The 27,667-nt window shown below is 47.8% G+C and overlaps 1 protein-coding gene across 1 annotated transcript in view; it reads left to right on the top strand.

Moving 5' to 3' along the window:
* The first annotated feature begins 246 nt into the window (after positions 1 to 246).
* Positions 247 to 27,667, top strand: part of Scara5 (scavenger receptor class A member 5) — a 93,277-nt gene continuing 65,856 nt past the window's right edge. Inside the window, exons 1-3 of the mRNA XM_013117248.3 lie at positions 247 to 604; positions 5,062 to 5,195; positions 22,356 to 22,484. Coding sequence (XP_012972702.1) covers positions 5,084 to 5,195; positions 22,356 to 22,484 — 241 coding nt within the window. The 5' untranslated portion in view covers positions 247 to 604; positions 5,062 to 5,083. The remainder of the gene's footprint in view (positions 605 to 5,061; positions 5,196 to 22,355; positions 22,485 to 27,667) is intronic.

Raw genomic sequence — 27,667 nt, 5'->3', positions numbered from 1 at the left:
GTCATAAGTCAGGCCTAGCTTCCATTTTCCCAGAGGCTGTCCAAAAAATATTTTGAGGAGTGCCTTTAGAACAGGCACTGGGTCCCATAGCCAAGGCTGAGTTGCTCTGGCTGGGGCTGAAAGCTCGGTGTAGAGCTGTAATTCCTAGAGTGGTCACAAGAGGGCGAGCGTAGTCCGGACTCCCTCTAGTAAGATACTCTAAGAACTTTTTTTTTTTTTTTTTAATAAAGATTGGAGGAGGTTGGAGCAACTCCCACCCAGTCAGTACCTAGCAGAGCTGCGGGAGCCTCCACAGAACATCTCCGGATCGCTTTCCGAGGCTGACGTCTGAACCAAGACAGAGAATCCCAGGTGCAGACCCCTCATTCAGTCACCAGGCTGAACCGGTTCTCCTACAGAAGTGACCCTGTGGCCCTGACCTGAGATAAGTTACTAGGTGACCCCCGCGGCCTCTTTCTATGACTCCATCTGGATTTGGCTGGCTGTGGGGACAAGCTTCAAGGGACTGCCTGAGTCTCCGTGGGACAGCAGTCAGCTTTCTGGCTACCATGGCAATTGCGGGGAAGTGAAGGCACAGGCTCCAACCTCAGCACAAGGCACACAGGTGAGTCTCGAAGCTTTGACCTACAAGCTACTGGGTGATAATGCCCCAAAGGCAGATTCGGGAAACGTTGCACCGATGGAACAGTGCTAGGAAGTCTTGCAGACACAGAACCTGGAGTTGCCTGCTTCGGGTGGGAGGGTCCCAGTAAGCTGAGTCTGTAGATACCTGGGCCCCAGGACCCAGCTGTTAGGGATGTAGAGTATGAGAGCCAGCATCCTGATGCCAGAGGGATGCTGTTGTTTCAATAGCATCTCGGACTGTCTGATTATGTCATAGCTCCAAGCCTATTCAGAGAGTAAAAGGGTCAAGGAACAGCCACTGTGTGTGTGTGTGTGTGGGGTGTAGGTGTGTGTTAAATGTATGTATGCATGTGTGTTTTTATATGTGTGCATATGTAGATATGTATGATGTGTATATATGATGTATATAAGATATGTAGATATGTATGATGTATGTGCATGTGTAGATATGTATGATGCGTAGATAAATGATATGTATATGTATGATGTGTATATATGTATGATATATGTGTATGATGTGTATATGTATGATGTGTATATATGTATGATGTATATAGTTATATGTACACATGTGTGTATGTGCATATATATGTATCAGGGTAGGATTGTGATGCAGGAGGTTATTAATGGAGCATCTGCACCTCTCCAGCTAAGGATCCAGAGAACTGAGCACAGTTAGAAGGAAGGGGTTTAAGATCTACCTAGCAACTTTTTCTCAGAGGCCACATTTGCAGTGACTTTTTTTTGGTTTAAATAAGTTTTAGAATCTTGGCAATCCAAACAACAACAAAGCTGTAAGCCCTGCTGAGTTAGAAGCCATAGCTCACAGAAACTGATCCAGAGTTGCAAGTGAGGCTCCTGATCCATCTCAGTCCTTTTGGTGCTTTCAGAGAAACTTCTAGAACCAAGGTCCTAATCTCAATCTTATGCCACATTTGAAGTTGCATTTTTGCAAAGGGAACATCACACAACTTCATTTCTAGGACTTTCTGAGCAATGGGAAGTCTTCCTGACTCTGAACCCCCCTAACCAATGGGGATGTGGTTTCTCTTTTGACACTGTGCCTCAGCTATAATGTCTGTATGACTTTTCAAAGCCCTCCCTCCTGCATCAGCTCCCAAGATGCTCACTGTCCTCCCCGCTGCAGGGAGGGGGTCAGGAGAATGGACTTCACATCCCAGGGCTGAAGCGCAGAAGGCTAGATGAGGTCAGCAGATTGGGCCACCTTCTCAAACTGATACAAAAAGGAACCCTTGTGCTGTGAGCTGTTCCACTCCCACACCTGTGCAGAGTGTGAGGATTTCCCACACCTGTACAGAGTGTGAGGATTTCCCACACCTGTGCAGAACATGTGAAGATTTCCCACACCTGTGCTGGGCATGTGAGACTTTCCCAGGGTGTTTTTGGTGGTCAGATACAGACTCTGGAAGCTGTGCTTGTACCCTACCCCACCCTTTGTGGGGAGTGCATCATAGCACCCCCTGGAGGTCAGTAGGACGCCCTTCCCTGTTTACAAGGTGGCTTCCCTCTGATGGGCAAAGTTGAAGTCCGAGCTCCTTGAGCACTAGGGGACCTGTGACTCCCTCCATGCTGCCCAGGTTTTCCCTTCCAGCCCCCTCCTCTGATCATGTCCTTACAGACATGCACTGGCTGCCCCTCCAAGATGTGCCCATTTCTGCTGCCTTATAGTGTCCCTGGAGATGACCACAGAAAGTGACTGACACAGATGTATATCCTTGGTACAGCAGCCATGACCCCCAAACTATCTAGTTACTGCCTCTTCCGCTCTGATTTCTAATATTGTCATTCTTGCCTCTTCGGTCTTGCTTAAGTTATCTTTTAAATGGGAGTGATAAAATGATGGCCTACCTTCCTGACCTGCTCCTAGTGCTCCCAGGAGGTCCCTGAGGGCAATCCATCTGAGGCCCAAGGGACATTTACAGTGTACTAGCAGCTTGCACTATGACCACTACTCTAGATGGTCAGTTGTGGCTTGCTTGAGAATGCAAATGGGGTCTTAGAGTCCAGCACCTGCTCCCTACAGGAGAAAACACAGCCCCCCATAAAACCAGGGCAGGCAGAACATGCTTACATTTTGTTTCCAAGTAATGAAGAGTTGACAATTTCCAAACTCAACCCTCTCACATCTGGCCCCATTCGGCCCCAGCCCCTTTCCCTCGGCTCCTTAGGCTGTTTCTCAGTCCGGCCAAGGGGTGGGGAGGATGGCTAGGAGCGGTTGCCTTGTGGACACAGTCCAGATCAAAGCAGCCTGAGTCGGTCAAGAGAGAAGGAAGGTGGCATGAAAGTAGGGTTCCCTGCCCTGTAGGTTCTGGGGCCTTCTGCAGGCAGATACTGTTGCCTTTGGCAGAGCGAGGGCAGCAGAAACAGTGAGGCCTCCTGCTGTGTAGCTCCCCAAGATTGAGGCCAGAGGGGAAGGGACCACACATCCTGAGACCAGTGAGGATCCCCTATAGCTGAGCAGGATTGGAGCCACCCAGTGCCCCACCTAGAGGCCCTTGCTGGATGGAAGGCTTGGATGGAGAGCCAGAGACAGGAGACTAGCAGACTGGACACTATGGGGAGAGACACAGAGAAGCTGGGTGGGAACTGTCTATGGGAGATCCTTGTAGACCCAAGGACCATCTTCATCTCCCATCTCCTATATAGACTGGGAGCAAGACCAAGAGACGGAGTGCATGTGTGTTTATGTCTGTGCCCAAGTGAGTGAGCCGGCGTGTGGGAACATGGCATCTCATCACTTGGCATGATGGAGGCAGGAGACCCCGTTGCTCCTGAGTCATTGGAAGGGCAGTTGAGCAGCCACTGGTCAATGGCTCTTCTTTTTGGCCCCAAAGTCCTAGTCTCTGGAGACCAAGTTCAAGTCAGGAAGAGAGCACACGTTTTCGCTCTGGGCTTTCCTCTCCATCATTAACCCCACCGATGCTTCCTTCATGCCCCGCCTTTAAAGAGGGATGGGTTGAATCCAAGACCCATTGCAGTCTTCCCATAAGGACCTTCCAGGCACTGTACCATCTCACCCAGGCTGTGGGGACTTGCTTGCTTCTTTGGATCTCAGTGAGTCTCCTCCATGCTGGGATTGTACCCATCTCCCTAAGGGCTTTGTTTTTCCAAAATTCACTTTAAAGAAAAGTAAACGCCACCATCTGATTTATTTTCTCTTCTTCTTTTACCTCCTTTTCCTCCCCTCCCCCTTCTTTATTCCGGTTAAATAACTATACCGCTAAAGAGCATCAGCAAAACAAGTTGACATAGACTTACGGGCAGTTAGAACGGTGCTGAAAGCAATGTGTAAAATTACAGGGCATATATGTGAGGAAAAAGCCAAAGGATTTTGTGTAAACAAACGCTTTGTAATTTGGTTTTACAAAAAGGATTTTTCTCATTACACAAAGAATGCAAAGGCATCTTAGAAAAACTCAGAAAATCCCTTCCAGCCCGGATCTCATAATGCCTTCCTGCCCCGGAGCCACCCGAGCAGTCTCTGAGGATGGCCTTCCAGTCACACACAGTTCTGTGTGACAGAATTCGATGGTGGAGGCCTCACTGTTGTGCCAACACCATGGCTGGGTCACTTCGAGTGAGAGGATTCCCCAAGTCAGGAGCTCAAGACTTTGCTTCAGCCTTGGGGGATCATACAGGCACAAGGGTCCCGGCCAACAGTTGCTCATTAAGACTCCTTGAGACAACTCAGCCCCTAGGCTCCCTGGAAATGAATTCCTGCCATGGTCCACTGTGGGGCCAGGGGGCATCTCACCTGCTCAGCTGATCCTAAAACGTTCAATGCATCTGTGCTTCTAGTTTCCTTTATGCAATTATCTGACCCTCCAAAATTGCTGATGGCTTATTCAGTGGTTCTCAGCCTTCCTAACGCTGTGACCCTTTAATACAGCTCCTCATGTTGTGGTGACCCCCAACCATACATTATTTCCATTGCGACCTCCTAACTGTCATTTTGCTACTGTTAGGAATCATAATGCAAATATCTGTGTTTTCTGATAGACTTAGGCAACCCCTGTGAAAGGGTCATCCGACCCCACAGTGGTTGCGACCCACAGGTTGAGAACCTCTGGCAGAAGTTGCTGTCTATTCACCATGTGGGAAGTAGGGTGTCCTTCAAGTTCTGTCCAGCATGGCCATGGTGGCTCCAGCCTAAGGCTCCAGCCCCACAGAGAGCTGTTATTAAAAAGGGAAGGACAGATTCCCATGCTGAAAGCTGGCCAGGGCTTGGCCTTCTAGCAGTGACCAGGGAGAGGCTGGAGATGGAGGGATCCCAAGGACCTGGGTGGTGGCCCTAGCGCCTGTAAGTGTAGAAAGGGTCCCACTCCAAGCCGGGGCCATTGGGAGGGCACCCGGTTCTACCATTTGTGTTTTCCACACAGTTGACGCTGTGTCTCCTCTGTCCCCTGTGCCACCCAGTGTCTCCACTGCTCCGGACACGATGGACAACAAAGCCATGTACATGCACACCGTGAATGACCGTGACAGCGGCTCCATCTTTGAAGAGCCCTTCGATGGCAGGAGCCTGTCCAAGTTGAACCTGTGCGAGGACGGTGAGTGCGTCTAGCTCTCCAGGATCTTGCTTTCCACGGGGCCTTGGTTACCCCAGGGCCTGCTGACCTCCCTGTCTAGCTCTGTGTGTCTCTTCGCTGGGCTTGCACGGAAGAATGGAGCACCGTCCCGCTTCTGAGAGGGTTTTTTGAAAGGACTTCAGGATGCCTGCCAAGAGACAGCCCCGTTCATGCTGTAGTCTCCAGAGCGGTACTCGGTTTGGCAACTCCCTGCCAATGGCGCTTCTGGGGAGCCATGGCTCTGGTCCTTTTCCTCACATCACAGGAACAGATGTGGGAAGAGAGGGGGGCAGGGACAGCCCCAGTAGGAGGGACAGACAAGGAGACCTGAGCTTCTGAGTAAGAGCTCCTCCACCTACCCTTGGGGATGCTCAGCAGTTAGCGCTTTGCCCAGGTGCTAGTCTGTGTGCTGGGTGTCAGGGATGCTGGGGGCCAACATCTGCCCTCAAACAGTTGCTATCTGGAAGAGGAGCAGGCCTGACAGTGGTCCCCTGAGTGCGGATGTCGAGGTCAAATAGGGAAATGGCTTCTGGAAAGTGGCTGAAGAACGACTGTACCATTTTTTTCCCTCTGCTGTAATAAAATGTCCAACAAAAGTACCTTAAGGAAGGAAGGGTGCATTTTAGCTCACAGTTTGAGGATGTTGCTGTAATAAAATGTCCAACAAAAGTACCTTAAGGAAGGAAGGGTGCATTTTAGCTCACAGTTTGAGGGTGTTATGGCGGAGACATCGTGGTGGTGGGGGCCGTATTTCATTCTCAGTCAGGAAGCAGAGGGAGATGAATGGGGGTGCTGAGCTCCCCTTCTCCATCTCATTTACTTGGGACCCCTGCCCATGGAATAGCACTGGTGGGTCCCCCTTCACTTAAACGTGTCTGAACAACCTCACAAACACTTAGAGATGTGTCTCCAAGGCAACTCTAAGTCCCATCAAGTTGTCAGTCAAGACTAACCATCACAAGAAGATTTTGAAAGAGGCGGGGAAAGGCTCTGTCAGCTTGTTCCCCAGACTAGGCCAATGTCCTGCCTACTCGGGTGAGGGAATCGTGTGTGAGTGCATTCATGCCTGTATGCAGTTTCTGGTGCACTGAAGCTAGGGGCTGTGGGTTCCAGACTGACTCCAGGCCTTCATCTGCCGGAAGGAGACACAGTGGGTACCTCTGAGGGTGTGGTTCTTTAAGTTCAGGCTCGAGGAATGATGCTACCCCATTTAAAGTTGAGACAAAGTCTGGGCCCTGCTCATGGCCCAGGAACCCAAGCTCTTGTGCTCCCCTTCGGGATGGGGTCCCCAGTCTCTCCCCAGCCTCTGCCCCTGAGGAAGACGCTTTCTCCAAAGCGCCTATAGACACTGTCCTCACTGCCCTCGCATCAGGCCTCCAGAACTTGCCTCCAGTCTGCTACCCTCCCACCTCTGCTTCCCACCTCTCATTTTCCTCCCTTCCACAAGCTGTTCTTTCTCATAGCACTTCGCAATTTGCACCGTTATTACATTGTTTCTTCTCTGCTCAAGTGGTAAGAAGAATGTGGGCTGGAGGAGAGCTGGCATCTCCTCCAAAGCAGGAGGGCTGCTTAGTTCACGGATGCCTCCCAGGCCCAGTGCAGGGCCAGCACCATCTAAATATTCGCAGAGGAGCTAACTAAAGAGTGAGTGGATGAACAAGGGCACAAGGCCCTTGAAGTCTAGAAGGAGCAAAGCAAACGCCTGTGTGCCCTGCTCCTGAGCTCTCTGCATTCCTTAACTCCTTGTCCCCGGCTGGTAGGTTCCTGGAGGGGACACAGAAGTGGGGAGACTCGAGCCAGATTGGATCTGTTTTGGAAGGATCCTGATGCTTTTCTGATCTTCCTCTCTGGAGGGTAAGACAGAGGAACAAAGGGAGTGAGGCCAAGAGAGGAAAGAAGAAACTGGAAGGAGATGGCAAAGGGAGGGAAGCCTGGGCCAGGTCCATCCCAGAGGCCTTCGGTAGATTAAATCCGAGAAGTGTTGGATGAGCTCCAAGCCCCTTTGAGGACTGCCTCCTGAAAATGAAGGGTAGGAGGAAAGAGGAAGGGTGTGTGTGCTTCCTCTTGTTGGAGGCTGGCCCTGGGTCTTGGCATGGAGCAAGATCCTGAAAGCACAGCCCAGCTGTTCAGGTGTGACTCAGATTTTAATGCAGGTGGTACTTTAAGAACTGTTGGTGGGGGCTAGAGAGATGTCTCAGCAGTTGAGAACACTGGCTTCTCTCCCAGAGGACCCAGGTTCAATTCCCAGCATCCATAGTTATCTATAACTCCAGCTACAGGGGATCTGAGACCTTCACACAGATATGCATGCAAGCAAAACACCAATGCACATGAAATTAAAATAACAAATTATTTAAAAAATAACATTTGGGGGCTGGAGAGATGGCTCAGAGGTTAAGAGCACTGACTGCTCTTCCAGAGGTCTTGAGTTCAATTCCCAGCAACCACATGGTGGCTGACACCCATCTACAATTCAATCTGGTATATATGTAATAAATGAATAAATCTTAAAAAAATAAAAATAAAAAATAACATTTGGGAAGGAGACAGAGGCAAGTGGATCTCTGAGTTTTATGCCAGCCTGGTCTACAGAATGAGTTCCACAACAGCCAGGGTCACTCAGAGAAACCCTGTCTAGAAAGTAATAATAGTAATAATAATAAATGAGAACCATGGGTGTAAATACTCCCATTAGACAGAGGTCTGACCCTGGCTGCATCCTTTCCAAGTTCTGCCTTGGCCTCCTTGCCTGATCACTCCCAACGTGAGTCAGTGGGTTCTGTCTATACCGTCTTGCTCTTGCTCAACCCCTGAGGCAGCCACAGCTTCCCCACTCCATACTCTTCACCTGCCTGGGCCCCATCCATCATCTCAAGCCCCATGCTTCACTTCCCCAGACACAGCCTTGCTTGGTTGGTTTCTAGTCACTGTTACAAAACCTCTGGCAGAAACCACCAACAGGAGAAGGGTTTATTTGGTCACACCCGTTTGACAGGTTTCAGCCCACGGTTGGCTGGACCCATTGCTTTGGGCCTGAGGTGAGGCAGAGCATCATGATGGTGGGAACGTAGGTAGTGGAGGCCGCCTTTTTACATGGTGGCCAGGAAGCAGAGCATAAGTCCAGGACAAATTATAGCCCCCAAGGGCAAGCCTCCAATGACCTACTTCCTCCAAGCAGATCCTGGTTCTGGAAGTTTCCATCACCTACAAATAACGTCATCAAATATGAAGCCATCATTGTGTCAATTCACCAGTTAAGTAAGGGTCCTCAAGAGCCTCTCAATTCTCAAGGGTCAGATTCACAGTCTGGGGACCAAGACTTCCACACCTGATTCTTTTGGGGGACACAAACCCTAAGCATAAAATACAATGTATTCTAGCATGCTGGGCTCTTCTTTGAGTGGTGTGTGTGTGTGTGTGTGTGTGTGTGTGTGTGTGTGTGTGTGTGAGATTTCTTGTCCTTACTGCACTCCAAACGTCTTGAAGTCAGAGAAAGTGAGACACCAGGTACTTTTTAGGTGATAGGCGCTCAGGAAATCTCAGGGATAGTTAGCACATGACTTGTCCAAGGCCACTCAAGTGGTTAGTAACAGACTGAAGCCTGACTTGGGGCCTCCCTGCCTATAATTCAGGGCTCCTCCGTGGGAAAGGAATTGGAAAGCAGACTAATGATCCTAATCTCTGGATTCTGAACTGATAGAGAAATTGACTGGGCAGTGGATGAGAATTAAAACACAGAATCTGCCTCTTACCTGGAAGGTTACCTTCAGGGGTGTGGCCGGGGCCTGCCGCTGGCATTGCTCGGCAGAGCCCTAGACAGGAGTTTGTGGGAAGACAATGCTCACCCAGTCAACACGCATGCGCAGCTGCACTGGTACTGACCCTCGCTTGACAGCCACCCCCTACCCTCCTCCCCAGAGCAGTAGGGCCAAAGGACTCCAGTCACAGGCCGCCTTCTCACCAAACGAGCCAGTGGTTCTTGTGCAGGCTGCAGGGCCCAGAGTTCCTGTCTTGCAGGCAAAGTTCTGGACTGCAGAGCATGGGGGCAGCATCGGGTGTGAGGGTCGAAGCTTGTGCCGCATCCTGGATGGGGGTCCATCGCCCAGGGAGAGTCCTCAGTGCAAAGGAAGGGCCCCCCTCCCCCACCAGCGTTTCCAGCGGTCACCTTGCTGCTTTTACTACAGATGTCTGCCGCCCCTTCCTTCCTTCCCACGTCTTCTGTGTCTGCCCCCTTCTCTCTGCTTATTCCGGGCTTTTGCCCTCTCCTCTCCCTCTCTGCCTCCATTCCTGTGTACTTCACAGGTGACAGGGAAGTGGAGGGACCGTGGCACACCATTGGTCCCCTCCATGGAAGGCCCCTTTTCTAACACTGGCATCCTCACATATGTCAGCTGCCCCTCCACAGCGGCCTTGGTAATTCAGGGTTCTGTACCTCTGAAGTCCAGTCTTCCTTTCCGTCTTATCACTCAGTGGCCTCCATGGAGCCCGCTGTAGACCAGAAGGCTAAGGGCAGGGACCAGAATGTGCCAGGCATCATATGGGGGATATAATCCCAGAAATGCTTAGAGGATGTCCCAGAAAAACCCAAAAGGCCCCTTCCACCATGTGGCCTCACTCAGTCATCCCCCCAAACAGAAACTCAAAGGGGGCAGCCCGGCCTGTTTCCTATTCCTTTCTTCCCTCTCATCCCCCATCCTATCCCTTGCCTCAACCTTCTTCTCCAGCCTTTGTTTCCCCTGCCTGCTCAGCCAGCTGGGGACCTCTCTAGGCGGGTTCTAGGACTCAGAGGAGGCCTGGGAATAGGAGGCGCCTGGCTGGGCCCTCCTCTTCTGAAGCAGTTTGTGAGGCCTGGGGAGAGGTGTTAGTATCAGAAAAACATAGTCCTGCTCTCTCTCCATGGCCTTAGCCCGCCCCTCTGCGAGTGTGGCGTCATCCATGACTGCCCACGGGAAGCCAGAGGAGGTAATGAGTTGCATGTGCTTCTGGAGGTGGCAGGGTACCTGCAGCCTGGACTCTCTGGTCCCATGTTCCTTCCCCACAAAATTAAATTATTCTCCCAGGGGACCTGCTACATCTACCTTCCATCCAGCAAACACCCCTGCTGCTTCACTTGGCTTAGCTGAGGGCCGCTTGGTGGCTACACAAGGGTCTGGCTATGACCTTACTGAAGGTCACCACCTTTTATAGGTTAGAGCAAAATATGGGTGTTAACTCATTCAGTACTGTGACACCAGGGGACATGTCCTGCTAAACAAGAGCGGAGAGCCAAGTCCTGGTAGATGAGGTCGTAAGCACTGGGGATGCTGGTGGCCTGGTGACCCAATGGGTTTTCTCCCCAACACAAAGAGGCTTAATGAGGGGAAAGGCAGCCAGGATTGCAGTTTTTCAGATCATAGGCCACACACAACCACTGTGGGCTTGGGCATGGTCCTCAGGCCGGGTGCAGAAGCCTCTGTGAACTTTGCTGGTCCCACTTGCTGCTGTTCTGTACCCTGCCTTATGTCTCCTTGGGTCCAGGTACTGGGGGACCCTGGCAGGAGATGGGAGGATGGAACACATGGGAGCTTGGGTATACACTACTCCCCAAGGCCTGCTCTGCAGGGCTGCCTCGGGCTGGGGTCCTCTTTGGGGGCACTTTTCTTCCTGAGTTCAGCTACTCTGTCTCATCCCTGAGATATCCTCAGGCCCAAGGATGCTGACAGCTCCAGCATCCTGCTCTGTCCCTGGAGAATGTCTCACACCTTGCCATCCATTTGCATACACTAGCTTTGTAAAACCTAGACAACTGTGTGTAAGTGATGTACGTCTTTTGCCCTGGTGAGGGGGGTGGATTTACTCAGAGTCCTCATCCTTAAATGAGAGTAATGTCCTCCCAGGACCAGAGAGGGATGATGTGACAGAACCATGTACAGCAGTAGACACTCAGTCCCATTTGAGTCCCTTTACCTGTTTGGAAGACCTTGGAACCCTTGGAGAGGTGGGGAAATGGAAAGACAGAGAGATTCTGAGGAGGAGGAAGAGGAGGAGGAGGAGGAGGAGGAGGAAGAGGAGGAGGAAAGACAAAAGACACAGAGAGAGAGAGAGAGAGAGAGAGAGAGAGAGAGAGAGAGAGAGAGAGATCCTAAACACACCACAGACAAGCCCAGCATTAGATGTGTGTTTATCCTTCGCTAAGATACGCACTTCCTTCTGTGGCACACCCTGCTCTGTTTTGGGGTAGAGGTGGTCCAGCTGCAGCCTCCAGGGACACATCAAGCTCAGTCACATTCAGATGACCCAACCCTCCTGTCTTCAAAAGCAGACATCCGTGTGGTCCTTCCAATGGGTGCGTGCAGCTGCTTGCAGAACTGAAGGAGAGAAGGCAGAGACGTTAAACTTGATTGTCTCTGCCCAAAGAAGCCAATTCACCTGTCACATCAGGATGGGGGCAGGACGGGTTGCAGTTCTGGAAAGAATGGTGGTGCAGATATAGACCTGGCTTGAGTCCCCCACTTCCACCTTGCAAACATCTTCAGGTCAGGCATCTGGCAGGAGGCAGGAGAGGAACTTGGAATGTTTACTGGCATTTGGGGCTACTCTACAAGCTGGTGACTGTCTGGGATTTTTGTTTGTTTGTTTGTGGTGGGGTGTGCATGTGCACACACACACATGTGTGTATATGTTCCTACATGTGTATGTATGTGTATACGTGTGTGCATGAATATGTATTTATCGTATATGTGTATGTATGTGTGTGTGAACAAATGAGTGTGTGCATGTACACAGATGTGTATGTGTGTGCACACATGTGTATGTGCATGTATGCATATGTGTGTGCTGTGCTCATGCATGTGTATGTGTGGGCATACATGTGTATGTATGTACTAATGCATGTGCATATGTGCATGCACGTATGCATACATGTGTGCATGTGTGTATATATGTGTTTAAGTCAGAGGTCAACCTTTGGTGTTGTTTCTCAAGCATCATGCACCTGGCTTTTCTCTCTGACCTGAAACTCACCAGGTACGCTAGGAAAACTGGGCAGTAGGCCCAAAGGATCTATTTGAAGTCCTTCCCCTGGTCCCAGGATTACAAGCATGTACTACTCTCCCAGCATTTTTTCATGGGCTCTAGGATGAACTCAGGTCCTTGTGTTTGCAAGGCAAGCCCTTTACTGACCTAGCCATCTTCCCAGCCCTAGAAGAGGATCTTTTGGCCTGAATCGTGCAGAATCCTAGGCCTGGTACTTTTTGAGACCCCTGTATTTGCAGTATCCTTTTCAGACAAGGGCATTGCCTTTCATTTATTTTATTAAGTTAAACTTTATTTTTTTAGAATTTCATGCATGAGTACTGTATATCCTCCCCTTTCGCTCTCTCCCCTCCAACTCCTCCCATTTGTTTAGGGCTGACCTCTAAGCACCAGACAACCCAACAAGGCACGTGCTCTAGCAAAAGCCGATCTTTTTCTCTCAGTGGCCATTAGTCGCCTCTAACTCTTCATCTAATGGTAGGGCTTTGGAAGATTTACTCCCATCCACATTGTTGTTGTACCAGTGTTGTTTAGGTGAGCAAATTTATGAGATTTTATGGGTGTAGCCTCTGTGTTCTGGCTCTGAAAATCTTTCTGCCCCTCTTCCGTGGAGTTCTCTGAGCCACATGTACAGGCGTTGCATTGTAGATGTATCAGCTAGGGCTGGGCACCCACGGCAGTTGTTCTCTGCAGTTTGATGAGTCATGGCTTTCTGTAATGGTCTCCATCTGCTGCAAAGGAGGGGCGAGAGGTCATTTGCTGTGAGCATAAGGGTGGGTGAGTACTTAGACTGCAGTAGGAAGTATGCTGTCTTGGGGAAGTGGCAGCAGTAGGTGCTCTTTTAGAATCTATGGCTCTACCAGCCAGGGGTAGTTGATAGTTGACTAGGTTTAATGTAGCACAAGTCCAACTTAGACACCTGTTGGTTGCCCTCAAGACATAGATACGGTGTCACTACCACACCCTTGGGGATATCTTGCCATGCCGGTCATTATCATGGGCTGTAGGCTTTATGACTGGGTAAGACTACTGACTAGCTTTCTTTCTTGGCTGTAAAGAGAAGCTTTTTCTTGTTAGCCACTTTGGTTTATCACCCGCCAGTCACTTGGGCTCTGCCGCGTTGTAGTCCCCAAATAACACACAAGACGCTGTATTAATTATGAAGCTGTTAGCCTTGCTTGTCTCTTACTGGCTAGCTCTGCTTTAAGTAATTACCCCATAATTGTTAATCTAAGTATGTCTCTTACCGGAGAATAGTTCCGGGCTTCTACCCCATGGCGGTTACATATTGACTCTCCTGTGTTTCTCCTTCCCAGAATCCTCCTGGACTCCTAGTCCCACCTATCTAGATTCCTATTGGCTCAACGGTGCTTTATTGACAAAAGACTTCCCCAACACTTGGCAGTTTGCATAGCATCTTCAGATGCCCCTCAGGGAATTGGCTTCCAGGTCAGTTCCAGCTTTATTCCTCTGAGTCTTGTGTCAAATAAGCATGGAGTCTTCAGCAACTCTCAGGTTCTGGGAGACAGACAAGGATGAAAGCCTGAATTGTTTGGGGAGTCTCTTTGACTCCACTGACCAACGACATGAAGGGGGGTTTCCCATGCCCAACATTGGGAATTTTGTTAGCTAGTGTATGACTTTTGAGTAGAGCATTATTACCACACGTGGCACAACTTCATTTAATATATGTGTGTGTGTGTGTATAAACATATATCACATACATATTTCAAGTAAAGCTGAGATAAAATGACTCCATCTGGGACAAAAATAGTGGTAACTTCAACCAGGCCCTACAAATGGTTCATTCTGTGTATAGGACCCCATGGCCCTCTCCATCCCACTTGGATCTTGGTGGCTAGCTGACTCACTTTCCCTGCTCTTCTCCACCCCTGGCTGGACACTCTTTCCATCTCTGAGTCTTAGCTCTAAAAGCAGATGTGGAGCCGCCAGCAGGCTGTTCTTGCATTGGTGGAAAATAAGCACAAGCCATCAATTGTTTTCAAAGAATCTTTATCCAGAGTAACCTTGGGAACAGATAGGGCTTGGGACACAGAAACTTTATGGGAACTGACAAAATTATTAAACAATCTGGAACTGTCCTAGAGCCCCATGAAATCTTTGTGGAATTAGCTTAGACTGTCCCCACCCCGTCCCCATTTTAACCATCTTACCTCCTTTTCTTAAAAACTGAATGTGAAAGGTTCAGACTCATTTGATGATGGAAACAATCACTTGTACATCTACACCTCCACTTACACCTCCTCTTTCCTGCCCTCTCTTCCCCAAAGACTAAGCAAGGCCTGCGGGCAAGTAGGGTCATTGTGTTTGCTGCTCACTATAGGAAAACCAAACCAAGTGGTGGTGTTGGCTTTTCTTTTTCCGTCCTCCCACTCAACAATCAACACAGAATACTCTAGCTCAGCTCATCAAAAAGTGGGGGTGGGGATCAAATATGTGGGGGTGGGGCCACTTCTCCACCAATAACCAGCTCTGAACAAACTGGGCACCAGCTGTCTTCCAATTCACTTCAGTTCTGACTGTATCTTCTTACACTGGCCCACTAGAGAGCACATTCATGTGCCCCAGGTCATGGTATATGCTTCCACCCCTGGCTATAAATCAGAGTTCCCATGAGCCCCTTCTCTAGTCTAATTTGTTTGTTGCAGTGGCCCAGTGGTCAGGAAAACACTTTAATCACATGTCCCCATTTATCACAATTGGTGTTACCAAGGATACTGCTCTACAGCTATATGGAAGCATTACATAGGATAGGAGAGGGGTGCAGAACCCTCCATAACGTCTTGGGACACACAAATTCAGCTATCTGGAAGCCCTCAGAACCCAATATTTGGGGGGATTTAGGGAAGCTGGATTAGCTAGTATGACTGAGTAATCACTGGCTATTGGTGACCAACCTTCATCCCATCACTGACTTTCAGGGATCAACCTTCATTCTTTACACCTTCTTAATGAGTGAAAGATGGTCTGCATGTTGATCATTCTCTGTGTACGTTGACCTTTTTATGGCCAGGCTTATTTTAAAGCTACATATGTACAAAAGGCCTTCTGTTCACTCTTGAGGTTTCAAGGTTTTGGGGGAGATTTCTCTAGCATATGCAATGAAGATGACTGTATACATCACCATATCAAAGATGTTTATGACCTTCCCAGGTCCTGGTAAGACTGCAAATGTCACTTCAGGCCAGAGGCTTTCTTGACTTTGTCCCTGCTACATATGTGTCCTCTTCTGTTTTATGAACAAAGCTTAATGGAGGTCCTCATTAAAGGCACAAAGTTGCAGCTACATCAGACACAGAGGTCATTTGGGGCTGCCTCTCATCATGCATATTGTACAATGAAAACCACGTGAGCGATGAGTAACCAGAGTGAGAATGAAGCTTATCCTAATGAAGTCAGACTTGGGCAGGTTTATTAGAGATCCTTGGATGAGCCAGCACTGGGGTTCCTCCCAGCAATAAAACGCTGGCCCCACCTGCTGTTTATGGGCCCAGGACCAATACCAATGAGAACCAAAGAAAATGGCTGTCGTGACTGTTAAAACTCACGTCTGTGGATTCAGACGCATCTCATCCCGTATACTGTTGTTTCCACCAGTTACTTTGCCGACAAATACCTGATTTATCATACTTAACTTGCTAGTGTGCTTGTGGATTGAAAGAAAAATAATTCTAAGCAGAGAACTCCCAAAAGGGTCTTAAGTTATAACTAAAAAATGGAAACTTTTTTAAGAGAAATTGAAGGTTACATTTTCAGGGGACGAGCACATTAATGAGGGACAGTTTGAAATGTTTTCACATGTCACACGGCCTTTCTGTGACAGACAGGTTTTAAATCTCCATACACAGCCCCATCCCCATGCCTGCCCTCTTGGCAGGGCTGGGAGGGGCCTGGGCTGCCTGATACTCTTTGGGCATGCTCACTTCTGCTCCCATTATTCAGAGTACTCCACACTTCCAACCTATGGGAATCATAAACTACTTTAGGACAACCTTATTTTGACAATGTCCTATCAAAAAAGAAATCAAATGTTTATCCCCTAATAAATTGAATTCTTACAGTAGACAATTGATTTGCTGTCCAAGAATGTGTCTTCACATTCTCTCTTGATATGACAGTGTTTTACTCTAGAACCACGGACTTCTATGCCCTAGATCTGTGATGTCATCACTGGAGCAGAATGAGACTGTCCAGGGTGGAGCTCAGCCTATAGAACACTGAAGAATATTAATTCAGTTCCAAGGATTTGGTTACATGGTTTACTTTCGTGGGCACTAAGAGGTGTTCAGAGTCCTGGGTATGTAAGGAGAACCAGGCCTTCGTTTGCCCTTTTGGAACAAAATTTTGCTCCAAGTTATGTTTTGTAGCCAAGTAGAATTTGCCAATTATTTATTTGTATGGGGAAAATGTAAGAGATGACCTTTCCAGAAAAAATAAATGTGCTCACATGTGTCCATTCCTACAGAGAATCTCACCAAGCCCTGCTGCTCCCAGAAACAAGAGGCTGACCCTGTCCCTGAAGCCCTGCGTGGTGTGTGGGGTGGACAAAAGTGTACAAAGACAGTCACACATAATGAGGGCAGTGCTAGAGAGATGTGTGAGGTCCTAGCATTGCTCTCTTGGTGTTCTTAGCAATCCTCAGTGTATTGCCTTCCAGAATATTCCCCAGACCTAGGATTATAAACCTCTACCACCACGGCTTGTGTATGAGTGTGTGTGTGTGTGTGTGTGTGTGTGTGTGTGTTTCTGGGAATCAAACGTAGTCATGCTTGAAAGACACTTTGCTGACTGAGATATTCTTCTTAGTCCCTTCCAGAACATTCTTAATCTTGAACACCTAAAGAAAGCTGGGATTTTCTTACCATCACTAAAGTCGGTGTTTCCTAGAATGTGACTGTGTTCAACACGGCAGCACTAAAATTGACTGAGTCACACACAAGTGTGTATTTGTCATTTTAATAGTGAGGTATTTATTTAGCTACTTACTAGGAAGATATTTGCTCTCCACTTGTGATGATGCAGTTTTTTCCCTAAATAAACTTAACTTCAATGGTGGAATGATGTCAAGATCGTAAGACCCTGGGGTACCCAGCCATGGGCAAATAGCACAAGGAGCCTGTAGATGCAGATGTTTAAGGACGGGGACACCCCAGTGGTCAGCAGCTGCCACTGGTTCCTCAACTAGATCATCATCCCTATGCTGGCACACTGAGCCTAGATCACCATCTCCTACGATGAGCTCTTTCTTTAAGTCACTTTATGTGGGTTCAGTTTTCAACTTGCTCAGAGCTGTTGGCCTTGCCCTCTGCTGACCTCTTGGATCACTTCCGGGTCTCTGAGACACTGCTGTCTCTTCCACAGGCCATAGACAGAGGGAAAAACCTTTCCCATAATCCTCTTAGAGCTTGGATTCCAAGTACTTCTCAACCTTCCTAATGGTCAAGTTATGTGACCCCCAACCATAAAATGATTTAGTTGCTATGTCGTAACTGTAATTTTGCTACTGTTATGAATTGTAATATAAATTTATGTTAGGCAGCCCATGGGAAAGGGTCATTCAACCCTGAAGGGAGAGGTGACCCACAGGTTGAGAAGTTCTGCCTTGGAAGGTTTTGTTGTCATTCATCATTTTCTCCATCAATATGGTCACCAGTGTCCCTTCAGCCCTTCAGCTGCAAACAACAACAACATTTAATAACTCGCAGCTTCGCCAGGACTCACTTCAGAACTGTTCTTGCATTGGGAAGATCATTTTCTTCTCAGAGTCCCGGCTTTCAAATCTACCACAGCTGCTCATGTAACAGTGAGGCTGGAGGGAGAGGCGGGACATCCGCCCATGCGCAGGCCGGTCCTTCAGGCCCACCAGAGCAGGACTCCTCTATGCAGATTCCACCTCAGGTACAGGACCACCTCTTCCGCCAGAGCACTTCCTGTAGAGGCTCTGCTTCACTCTTCACAGTCCACATGTCTTCTTCCCATCCTGCGGGAGCTACTGGAGGGCGGTGGTTGCCTTCCTTCAACAAATGTGTTGAGCGACATGTGGTCGCTTTCAGGTCTAGGAACCAGAAAGTTGGCGAGGAAGGGCCAGGACATGTCTCTTCCATATGCTTGCCTTTGCACTTACGGAGCTGCTTATAAGTCTATTAGTTAGCTACGGGCATGTGTTAATTTACCCCCCAAACTTAACAGGATAAAACAAACAGATGTGTACCTCCCTCACATGTTTTCTGAGGAAGTCATAGGCATTGCCAGCTTTTCTTAATTTAAATTCTCTCTGTCTACCTTTTGCTTCTGGGATTTGACCTCTCTCTATTTCTGTATATCTTTTCTTTCATTCTCATTCCGCATCTGGCTGAGTGTCTGACCCCTTCTTTTCTCGCTCTTCAACCTCTCCTCCCGATTTCTCCTTTTATTTATTCCTCCTGCCAGGCCCTCCTATCCTTTCTCCTGTTTTGCTATTGGCCATTCAGCTCATTAGACCAATCAGGTGTTTAGACGGGCAAAGTAACACAGCTTCAGAGTTAAACAAATGCAACAGAAAAGAATGCAACACATCTTTGCACCATTAAACAAATATTCCACGGCATAAACAAAATAATAAATGTAACACATCTTAAATTAATATTCCACAACAATTTGCCATCTTTTTCAGATAAAGATTTTGCTAAAAAAAAAAAAAAACCTCCTCACTTAGAAAAAAAAAAAGGGGGCAATAATAAAAACATGCTTCTCTATGGTCTGGTGTGATGACTCAGTCATTAAAGCGCTTGCTGCCCAAGTGTGAGGATCTGAGTTGGATCCCTTTCAATCCACATCAGAAGCCAGACTTGACAGCACACACCTGCAGCTCCAGTACAGCCAGGGGACTCCTCCAGCAAACTGGTCTGTCAGTCTAGCCAAATGGGTGAATCCCAGAGTCAGCAAGAGACCTGTCTCATAAAATAAAGCAGAGCATTGAGTCAGTCAAAGTTGAGCTCTGGTACGCACACACACACACACACACACACACACAGTAACAAACGTTCCTCCATTTGTTAGTCTTCATCTTAATTCCTCTTTGCTTCCCTTGCAGTCATATTCTCTAGCATTGTGCAACAGGACACCTCCTGTTAGGAGCTAGCAATATGCATGCAAGCTGCAAAGGTTAGCCTTGAGGTAGCAATATATGTGTCTGTGGCTTTCCTCCCTCTATTCTGTTTTGAGACTCAGGGGTGGGAGACACAGCCCAGGACAGCTGGGATGTGCACTGTATAATGAGAGTTAACGTGTGTGTGATATTATGCACTGTATAATGAGAGCTAACATGTTTGTAATATTAGGCAGTGCTCTGCCTACTGCCCTGGCTCTTTCAGGAGGCAGGCTTTTTTTTTTCACTGTTAAGTGGCAATAAGAAAGTTAGTGACTCTCACCAGAAGAGGTAGATGAAGTGTTCCCAAAGCCTACATGTTCAGGAGTAAAACCAGTTGGTTCCTAGTATAGGAAGAGATGGAAAATTCTAGAAAGAAAATTCCAGGTAAGTTAAAAAGATGTGCTCTGTTCAAATGCTAGTGGAAAACCAGATTAATTTCCCAAATTTGCTACCATTTCAGGACCGAGGAGAGTGATCGTCGACTTTTATTTCTTTGGCAGTTAGCTTTGCATTGTGCCTGATGTTTTATGGCGAGATTGTGCAACCGTCCTGATTAGTGTTTTAAAGGCAGTGTTTACAATAAAATGGAGTATATGAATGGGAAAATGTTGTTCAAGTCAAAACACCTGAGGATCCAGGACATCAATTGCCACCCACAATTTCCCCATGGTAACAAAACCTGCAGAGGCCAAGAATTAGTTAGTAAGGATACTCAAGAGAGAAAACACAGCTCTTGACGTTCCTCAAAACCAATGAAACTACCAAGGGACTGCAAAGATCTCACCAGCTTCAGTTTCTCTTGCCAACCCTTTCCTTCTCTGTACCTGTCCAGTTAGCAGCACTGGACTATGAAGGGCAGTCCCTCTGGAGGTGCCTTCCACCTCCATGGAACAAAAAGTGAAACAGAGACATTGTGCTTTGAAAAGAATGCCATACATTGATTCTTATAAATTGTCATAGGAGGGTTTCGCATTGATTGACATAGGAGGTTTGCAAGTTTCCAGGTCTCTGTGTGGGCTCTTAAGGACTGCCCTGAAGGACAAATTGAGTTGACAGGTCACCTGAGTCCTAACGCAAGGTAGCTGCTATTTGCAGTCTGAGGATGGGGCCTAGGGCCCAGTGTGTGCAAGATAAGCTCTCTACCACTCAACTACCAACCACCCTTTTATTTTTATTTTGAGGCAAGGGCTCACTAAGTTACCCAGGCTGGCCTTGAACTTACCATGCAGCCCAAACAATCTTAAATTTGCTATACTCCTGCTTATCCTCTCAAGTAACTATATTGACAGGTATAATGGTTAATCTCCCCCTTACCCCCACCCTCAGACAGAGTTTCTCTGTGTAACCACCTAGCTGTCCTGGAACTCAATTCTGTAGACCAGGTTGGTCTCAAACTCGTAGAGATCTGCCTGCCTCTGCCTTCCAAGTGCTGGGATTAAAGGCATGCACCACCACACCCATCTATAATGGTTAATTTTAATTGCCAAATTCATTGGCTTTGAGAATCACCATAAAATCACCCCTCTGTGTGTACCCATGATGGTCTTTCCAAAAAAAATTTAGCTGAAGAGGGAAGGTCTACCCTGAATCCAGGCAGTAGCATCCTGTGGGCTGTAATTCTGGTACTGGATAAAACAGAGTAAGTGGGCTAAACACCGCCACTCATCTCTTTCTGTTTCCTGACTGTGGACGCAGTATGATGTCACACTACTGCCACCATGCAATATGGACGACATGCTTGGACCAAACAACATCATCTTCCTTATTGCTTTTGTCAGATATTTTATCGCAACAACAAGAAAATCAGTACGCCAGGCAGTTAGTTAGCTGACTTTGGATGTGAAGCCCATAGAAGTGGACACACTGTGAGGCCCATGATAACACGCTCCGTGCTATCTCCAGCAGATGCTGGTGGCCTAACAGCACAGAATGAGGTTACTGTGAGTTTGGGTAAATTTAAACCCAAGTTTGCAAGCTGGTGATTGGATTTGGCTTACAAACCTGTTTTATTTGTGCCTTTAGCTTCTAATTAGTTGCCAACGTTAAAGATAAATAGTCATGCAGCACCTTCTAGCACAGTGGTTCTCAACCTGTGGGTCAAGGCCCCCACAGGGTTGCCTATCAGATATTTACATTATGATTCAAAACAGAAGAAAAATTGCAGTTATGAAGTCTCAGTAAGATGATTTTGTGGTTGGGGGTCACCATAACATGAAGGACTGTATGGAAGGTGGCAGTACTGGAAGGTTGAGAACCACTGCTCTAGGATGAGGTTGAGAACCACTGCTCCAGGATGAGGGTGGCAGTATCAGGAAGGTTGAGAACCACTGCTCTAGGATGTCTGCTTCTTCCAGAGCAGGTGCCCCGCCCATAGTCTATCAGAGCCTTGTGCTCATCCCCGCTTACTCCTCACCACTGCAGAAGTTGGAACTTGCGAGTCCTATTCCTTTAGAGTCATTATTAACATGTGTGCATGTATGTACCCGAGATGTGTATGTGTGGTGTGAATGACATAGTAGACTGTGGAGGCCAGAGGGAAACTCCATGGAGCCATTTCTCTCTGTGGGGATCAAAGCTGAGTCCCAAGTATGTGCAGCAAGCATTTTCATCCATTGAGCCATCTTGCAAGCCCAGCAATTCTTAATTTAACTTTTCTCAATGTTCCCTGGATTGCATGAGGTAATGGCACTTGGTAAAGAACATACATTAAAGTCCATCTTAGTGTGCTTCTCTTACTTGGAGATGGGTTTGTGGGGACCACACAAACCTGTTTGGGTTGTTCATAGAGGGTGCATGGAGAGCAAAATTCTGAATGGCTCATGATGGTCTTAGGAAGTTCCTGATTGGGGTGGCTGTGTTATAGATGTGCAGAAGGGCGTAAACATCTGTATAAAAGAGGGAGAGGTGAGGCCTCAAAAGAAAAACAGTCCATGAGGTTGTTTTCAAACATCGTTTCTGTTCCATTTCTCCTCTTTTAGGTCCATGTCACAAGCGGCGGGTGGGTGGATGCTGTTCCCAGCTGGGCTCCCTGTCAGCCCTGAAGCACGCAGTCCTGGGGCTCTATCTTCTGGTCTTCCTGATTCTTGTGGGTATCTTCATCTTAGCAGGTAAGAGCAGCCTTTCTGTGTCCAGGGCTTTGGGGATGAGAGAGGGAGACTCATCGCCTCTGCTCCCCACTCCCACTGCCATAAGCCCAAATGCCACTCTTGTTACTATGGAAACCAGAGAGGAAGATGCGGGCTTACCCTGTTGCTGTGGAAACGACAGAGGAAGACGATGGCTGGTCTTTCTGATCAGACACAGTCTTCGGTAGTGCTGCTTGTTTCTGTGTGGAGTGGACTGGAAGGGGAGGCTATTTGAGGTTGTAGGCCCTCTGAAGCCAGTGGGATAGATCCAGCTCTCCAGGGTGACTGGCTGTCCCTACATCATCCCTGACCCTGCATCACCATGGGACGTATGCCTTATACAAGGCCTCTCTAACCTCTGGGATGTAGTGTGTCCCTAGGGTGTCATCAAAATAGTCACGTGGCACTTTGTTGCTGAGGCTAATCAGGGTTGGGGAAGCCTGCTTCCCTTTGCAGTTATGAGGAGGAAGAATTGGTTCTATCTCAACTCTTGGATCTTCCTCCATGGTTTTTTTTTTTATGAGATGGGTCTTTGATGGGTAGGATGGGAGGGGGACATCCTTTAGATAGGATGAGGCAGAGCTGGCAGATTTAGAAAGGGATGGGGTGTTGGCACATATTTAATCCCAGCACTTGGGAGGCAGAGCCAGGCGGATCTTTGTAAGTTCAAAGCAAGTGTGATCTACATAGTGAGTTCTAGGACAACCAAGTTTATATAAAGAGAAATTGTCTCAAAAAAAAAAGGAAGGAAAAAACTAGAAAGGATCTAACGGGAGCCTGTTGGCTTTGTGCTGTGAACAGCCCAGTTTCCCAGCTGCGGGCCATCCCACCATGGTGGAGACAGCAAAGCCAGGCTCTTATGGTCTCTTCCTGGCTCTTCCCAGAAGACGGAATGCTCATTTACCATCTTCTTAATGGAGACATGGACAGTTTGGCAAAGTAGGCCAAAGGGGCCACTCTGTCACATGAGAACCTACTTTGTGCCAGGCTCTGTGCTAAGATACAGCTCAAAAAGACCAGGGGATCCTCTCAAGGGGTTTCCACTCTAGAGGCTGATCCAGGGTCAGGTGACTAGAGCCCTCTCAAGGAGAAATACGGTGGCCACTGTGCTAGGGTATAGAATGACGCTGGAATGGGGCACTCTGAGAAGATGGCTGTTGCCTGAGAGGGTGGGGTTGTTTGGAATGAGGCGGTGGACCAGGCAGAGTTAACTTGGAGTGCTCAGGGTGGGGTCCTTGTGTTAACGAGAGGGCAAGCCTCTGGAGGTTCAGCCCATACAGATGACCCTTTGCTGGAAATCCTGAAATGAGGCCCAGGACCTCCCTGATCTTGACTCACTCCCCATCATGTGGGACAAGCCACTTGGGCATTGTAATGGGATAGCTGGTGTTGCCTGTGCCTTCAGGGTTCCATACTCAGGGTTTCAGGGGTGGTGCCCTGTCTCACCAAGAGCTACGCTGAGGAGTGGCCAACAGCAACACAGAGAGAAACCCATGATTCATCCCAGCGACCAAAGGATGGTTGGTGTTCAGCAAGGTCTATCATGGGCCAAGCCAGCCAGGGGATGATTTGAACATGTTCTTGGGATCTGGGTTTTGTGGTTTTGGCTGCCAGGACCATAACAAATTTCTGGAATGTTTGGAAAGTGTCTCAGCCCAGCAGGAAAGCCATGGTGTTACAAGTGCTCTGAACAGGAACTTTTAGGTGACCAAAGGGGGTTTCCAGGAAAGGGACAAGGGTGGGAAGGGACCTGGGATAGGACCTTGGAGGCTAAGGGTGGGGGCAGGGAGGTATCGTCTCATCTCAAGAGAAATGTGCCGGGGAGGAACGCCTTCTGATGTCTGAAGGGCTGCCACATGGAAAAGGGTAGACATGTTTGGCTTGGCTGAGGGTGGACCTGAGACCAAAGGGCAGATACTGTGAAGATGGATGTCCCTTCAGAACAGAGAACCAATGCCATGCAGCCAAGCCGTGCAGCAGGACACAGTTAGGCTCTCTCTTTCTTGGTTTAGTGGTCTCGTGGGATTTATGATGACATCCTGGAAGCTTCAGAAAGGAGGGCGGAATGGGGTTTCCCAATCTTGTGAAAATGCTGCCAGGCGTCCTTAGCTGTTCAAGTTATCCAAACCTGAGCAGGGTTTTTTGTTTGTTTGTTTGTTTGTTTGTTTTAGTTATTGCTGTCACCTTTGAGCCTGTAAGTTTTGGAGTAATGGATTATTGCCTGGGTACGATGAAAATTTTGAACAGATTGGAACTAATCTCTTGGCTTGGAGGATGTGGCCATTATCAACTGCCTAGGTTCTTGTCTGGACAGGCATGTTGGCCTCAGGGAGAGGTTTTATAAGGGAAGTCCACCGAAATGCAGGAAGCAGTGGCCACTCCCACAGGAAGGAGAATATTGTACTGAGTAGAATTCCTTAAGGAGGCCTTCCCAGTCTCAGGGAAGAGGGCTCTTTGGTCACCTGCCCCCTCCTAGCAAATACCAAGATGGTGGGAAATGGAGGAGTTGGTTCAGGTGACCTAGAGTTGCCTGGCTGGCTGCCTTGGGGGTTCTCACTGGGAGTGCTTCACCTCAGGCAGAACCAGCCATCCATACCCTCCATGCTCTCCTGTATTATAGCCCACGCTGAACTGGAATTCACTACATAGACCAAGCTGTCCCCAAATTCTTGGCAATTCTCTGTTTCCTGAGTCCTGGGCTTATAGGTGTATACTACCACACCTGGCTTTAATTCTTTCTTAATAATAGCAGTTGACCATTGCTATCATCTTCTTCAATCATGGGAATACAAAGGTAATGAGGTGTGGTTGCTGCTCAGGATGAGTTTAAAGTCTCTCTCTCTCTCTCTCTCTCTCTCTCTCTCTCACACACACACACACACACACACACATACACACACACACACACACACACACACACACAATGTAGCTTATGTTACATAGCAGATTATGCAAGAGGAATGTCCCATTCCCAAACACTAGCGTTGAAGAGTCCTCTGCCTAGGGGAGATTCTACACTATAGATTCTGATGTCAACATGCCTCTTGGGGGTCAGTGTGTGATGCCATCAGTCTTTATTGCGACAATCTGGTGGCATCTGTGTCTGGCAATCCTGTGTCTGTAGCTGTGGTCAAGGACATTGCTCATTGTGTTACAGAATCTTGACGGTAAGGATAGCAGAGAGAATTTTCCCTGCCCCTGTGGCAGAAGGAGGTGTGCACCTATGAGGAGTTAATTTTCTCTCTTTCTTCCTGAGGAGGCTGTAACTCTTAAGTCATTAAAATCACTTTTGAGGAGGTAATTAACATGGACAGAGTCAGCTGTCACCATGTTGTACCTTGTGGGAATTTGAAGGTAATTAAAACAAGAACCGAGAGACACATCTGTAGTCTACCTGTAGCAAGTGCATAGACCACAGAGAAATGATTTGGGGTGTACCGAGTTTGTGATCCATTTGAGGCCTCTACACTTGCCCTTCCTATGTCACCTGCTTCCATCACAGTGTATTCCAATCTCCCCACCAACAGCACTAATCCTTTTAGAACAAAGAAAGTATGTTATACTTAGTTTTGCCTTACAATTTTTTGTTTACTTGGTTTTTCTCTTCGGACTGATTTTCAAATGTGTGAATGGACGAGAGAATGAGTGAACAAGATAACCTTGGAAAAACATTCATGTGGGGAAAATGGTTATTTTCATTTTAATCAAGTATCTAAAGGATGTGAATATGGAATTGCCCTTCAAGAACATTTGGTGCTGGGCGATGATGGCACACACCTTCATTTCCAGTGCTCAGGGAGGCAGAGGCAGGTGGATCTCTGTGAGTGAGGCCAACCTGGTCTACAGAATGAGTTCCAGCACAGACAGAGATACACAGAAAAACCCTGTCCCAAAACAAAACAAAAAGAACATTTGACTAGGAGACTTAGTTATGTAGCTGAAGATTAGTACATGCTGACCCTATAGACTTCAGAGAGAGTACTAAGATAGAGAGGGTTGTGTAGTAGTTCACACTGGGGTAAGTCTGGGTCTTAGAGCTCATCTGGACTTGAACTCTGGCGTTTCCAGGGCCATGTGATGATAGCCACGTCACCTGACATTTCTGTACTAGGTCCTTTTGTTGAAATAGAGGAAGCTGGCATTCCTACTGGCCACACTGGGCTGCCATGAGGGTTAAAGTGTCAATATATCTAATGCACTCAAGAACGTACCTGGTACCCGGAAAGTGTGACTGAGGTGGGTGAGCTGGTATTATTGCTGTTGTTGATAGCCATTCTTTTCCTTGGTTTCCTTTGCTGTCAACTGAGGTGAATGATGGAGACTGGATGTTAGTTTCAGCTCATCTGAAACTATTCTCAGAGCATCTCTCTGCTAACTGGATATTAGGCTATTCATTTGTAAGACGAGCAGGGTAGACATGACCAGGGTCTCCCTCCCTCCCTCCCTCCCTCCCTCCCTTCCCCCCTCATGGCTTAGGTACATTTTACATCACAGTCAGCACCCACACACAAACCTGACATTGAAATGTCTGGTTTCACTGATGATTTTCTATCCTATTCTAGTCAATTTTTTTTTTTTAGTTTTTAAAACAGTCCCATCACAGCCATTCATTTCATAATCTCTGAATGGAACACAGCCATTGTTTGAAAAATATTGGGTCAAATGACAGTTTTATTTTCCTCTGTGTCTTTTGTATATTGTTAAAGAGTGCTGTTCCCACTAGGCTCTGGGCTCTGAGGCCAAACTTGTGGTTTGACTCCAGGCTCCACCATTGAATGGCTGTGTCATCCTGAGGGTAAAAAAGAGTAACCTTTAATAATTCTTATTTCCTCGTTTGTAAAATAGTACACACCCCTGTAGGATTGTCGTAAAGATTAAACAAATCAATGCGTGAAAACTCTCAGTTCCTGGCACAGGGAAAGAACTCAGTGGCCCTTAGATGATTAGTATTAACACACTCCGGGATTTTGTTTTGAGCATAGCAAAGGATTAACAGACCCACTGGTTTAGCCTGAGCACTCAAGACTGTCTGTAGGTGGGCTGCACTCGTGCAGTATGTGTCCAAGCCCTACCTGATTCTAATGAACCAAGACAGGTGCCTCGTGATCCATCCTGGTCCAGACCCCAGACAGCATTTCCAACTTGTGGGTCTTGAGCACAGAGGA

This window comes from Mesocricetus auratus, unplaced genomic scaffold (genome assembly GCF_017639785.1).
Source record: "Mesocricetus auratus isolate SY011 unplaced genomic scaffold, BCM_Maur_2.0 Super-Scaffold_100707, whole genome shotgun sequence".
NCBI classification, from domain to species: domain Eukaryota; kingdom Metazoa; phylum Chordata; class Mammalia; order Rodentia; family Cricetidae; genus Mesocricetus; species Mesocricetus auratus.
This window is presented reverse-complemented; position numbering and strand designations above follow the sequence as displayed.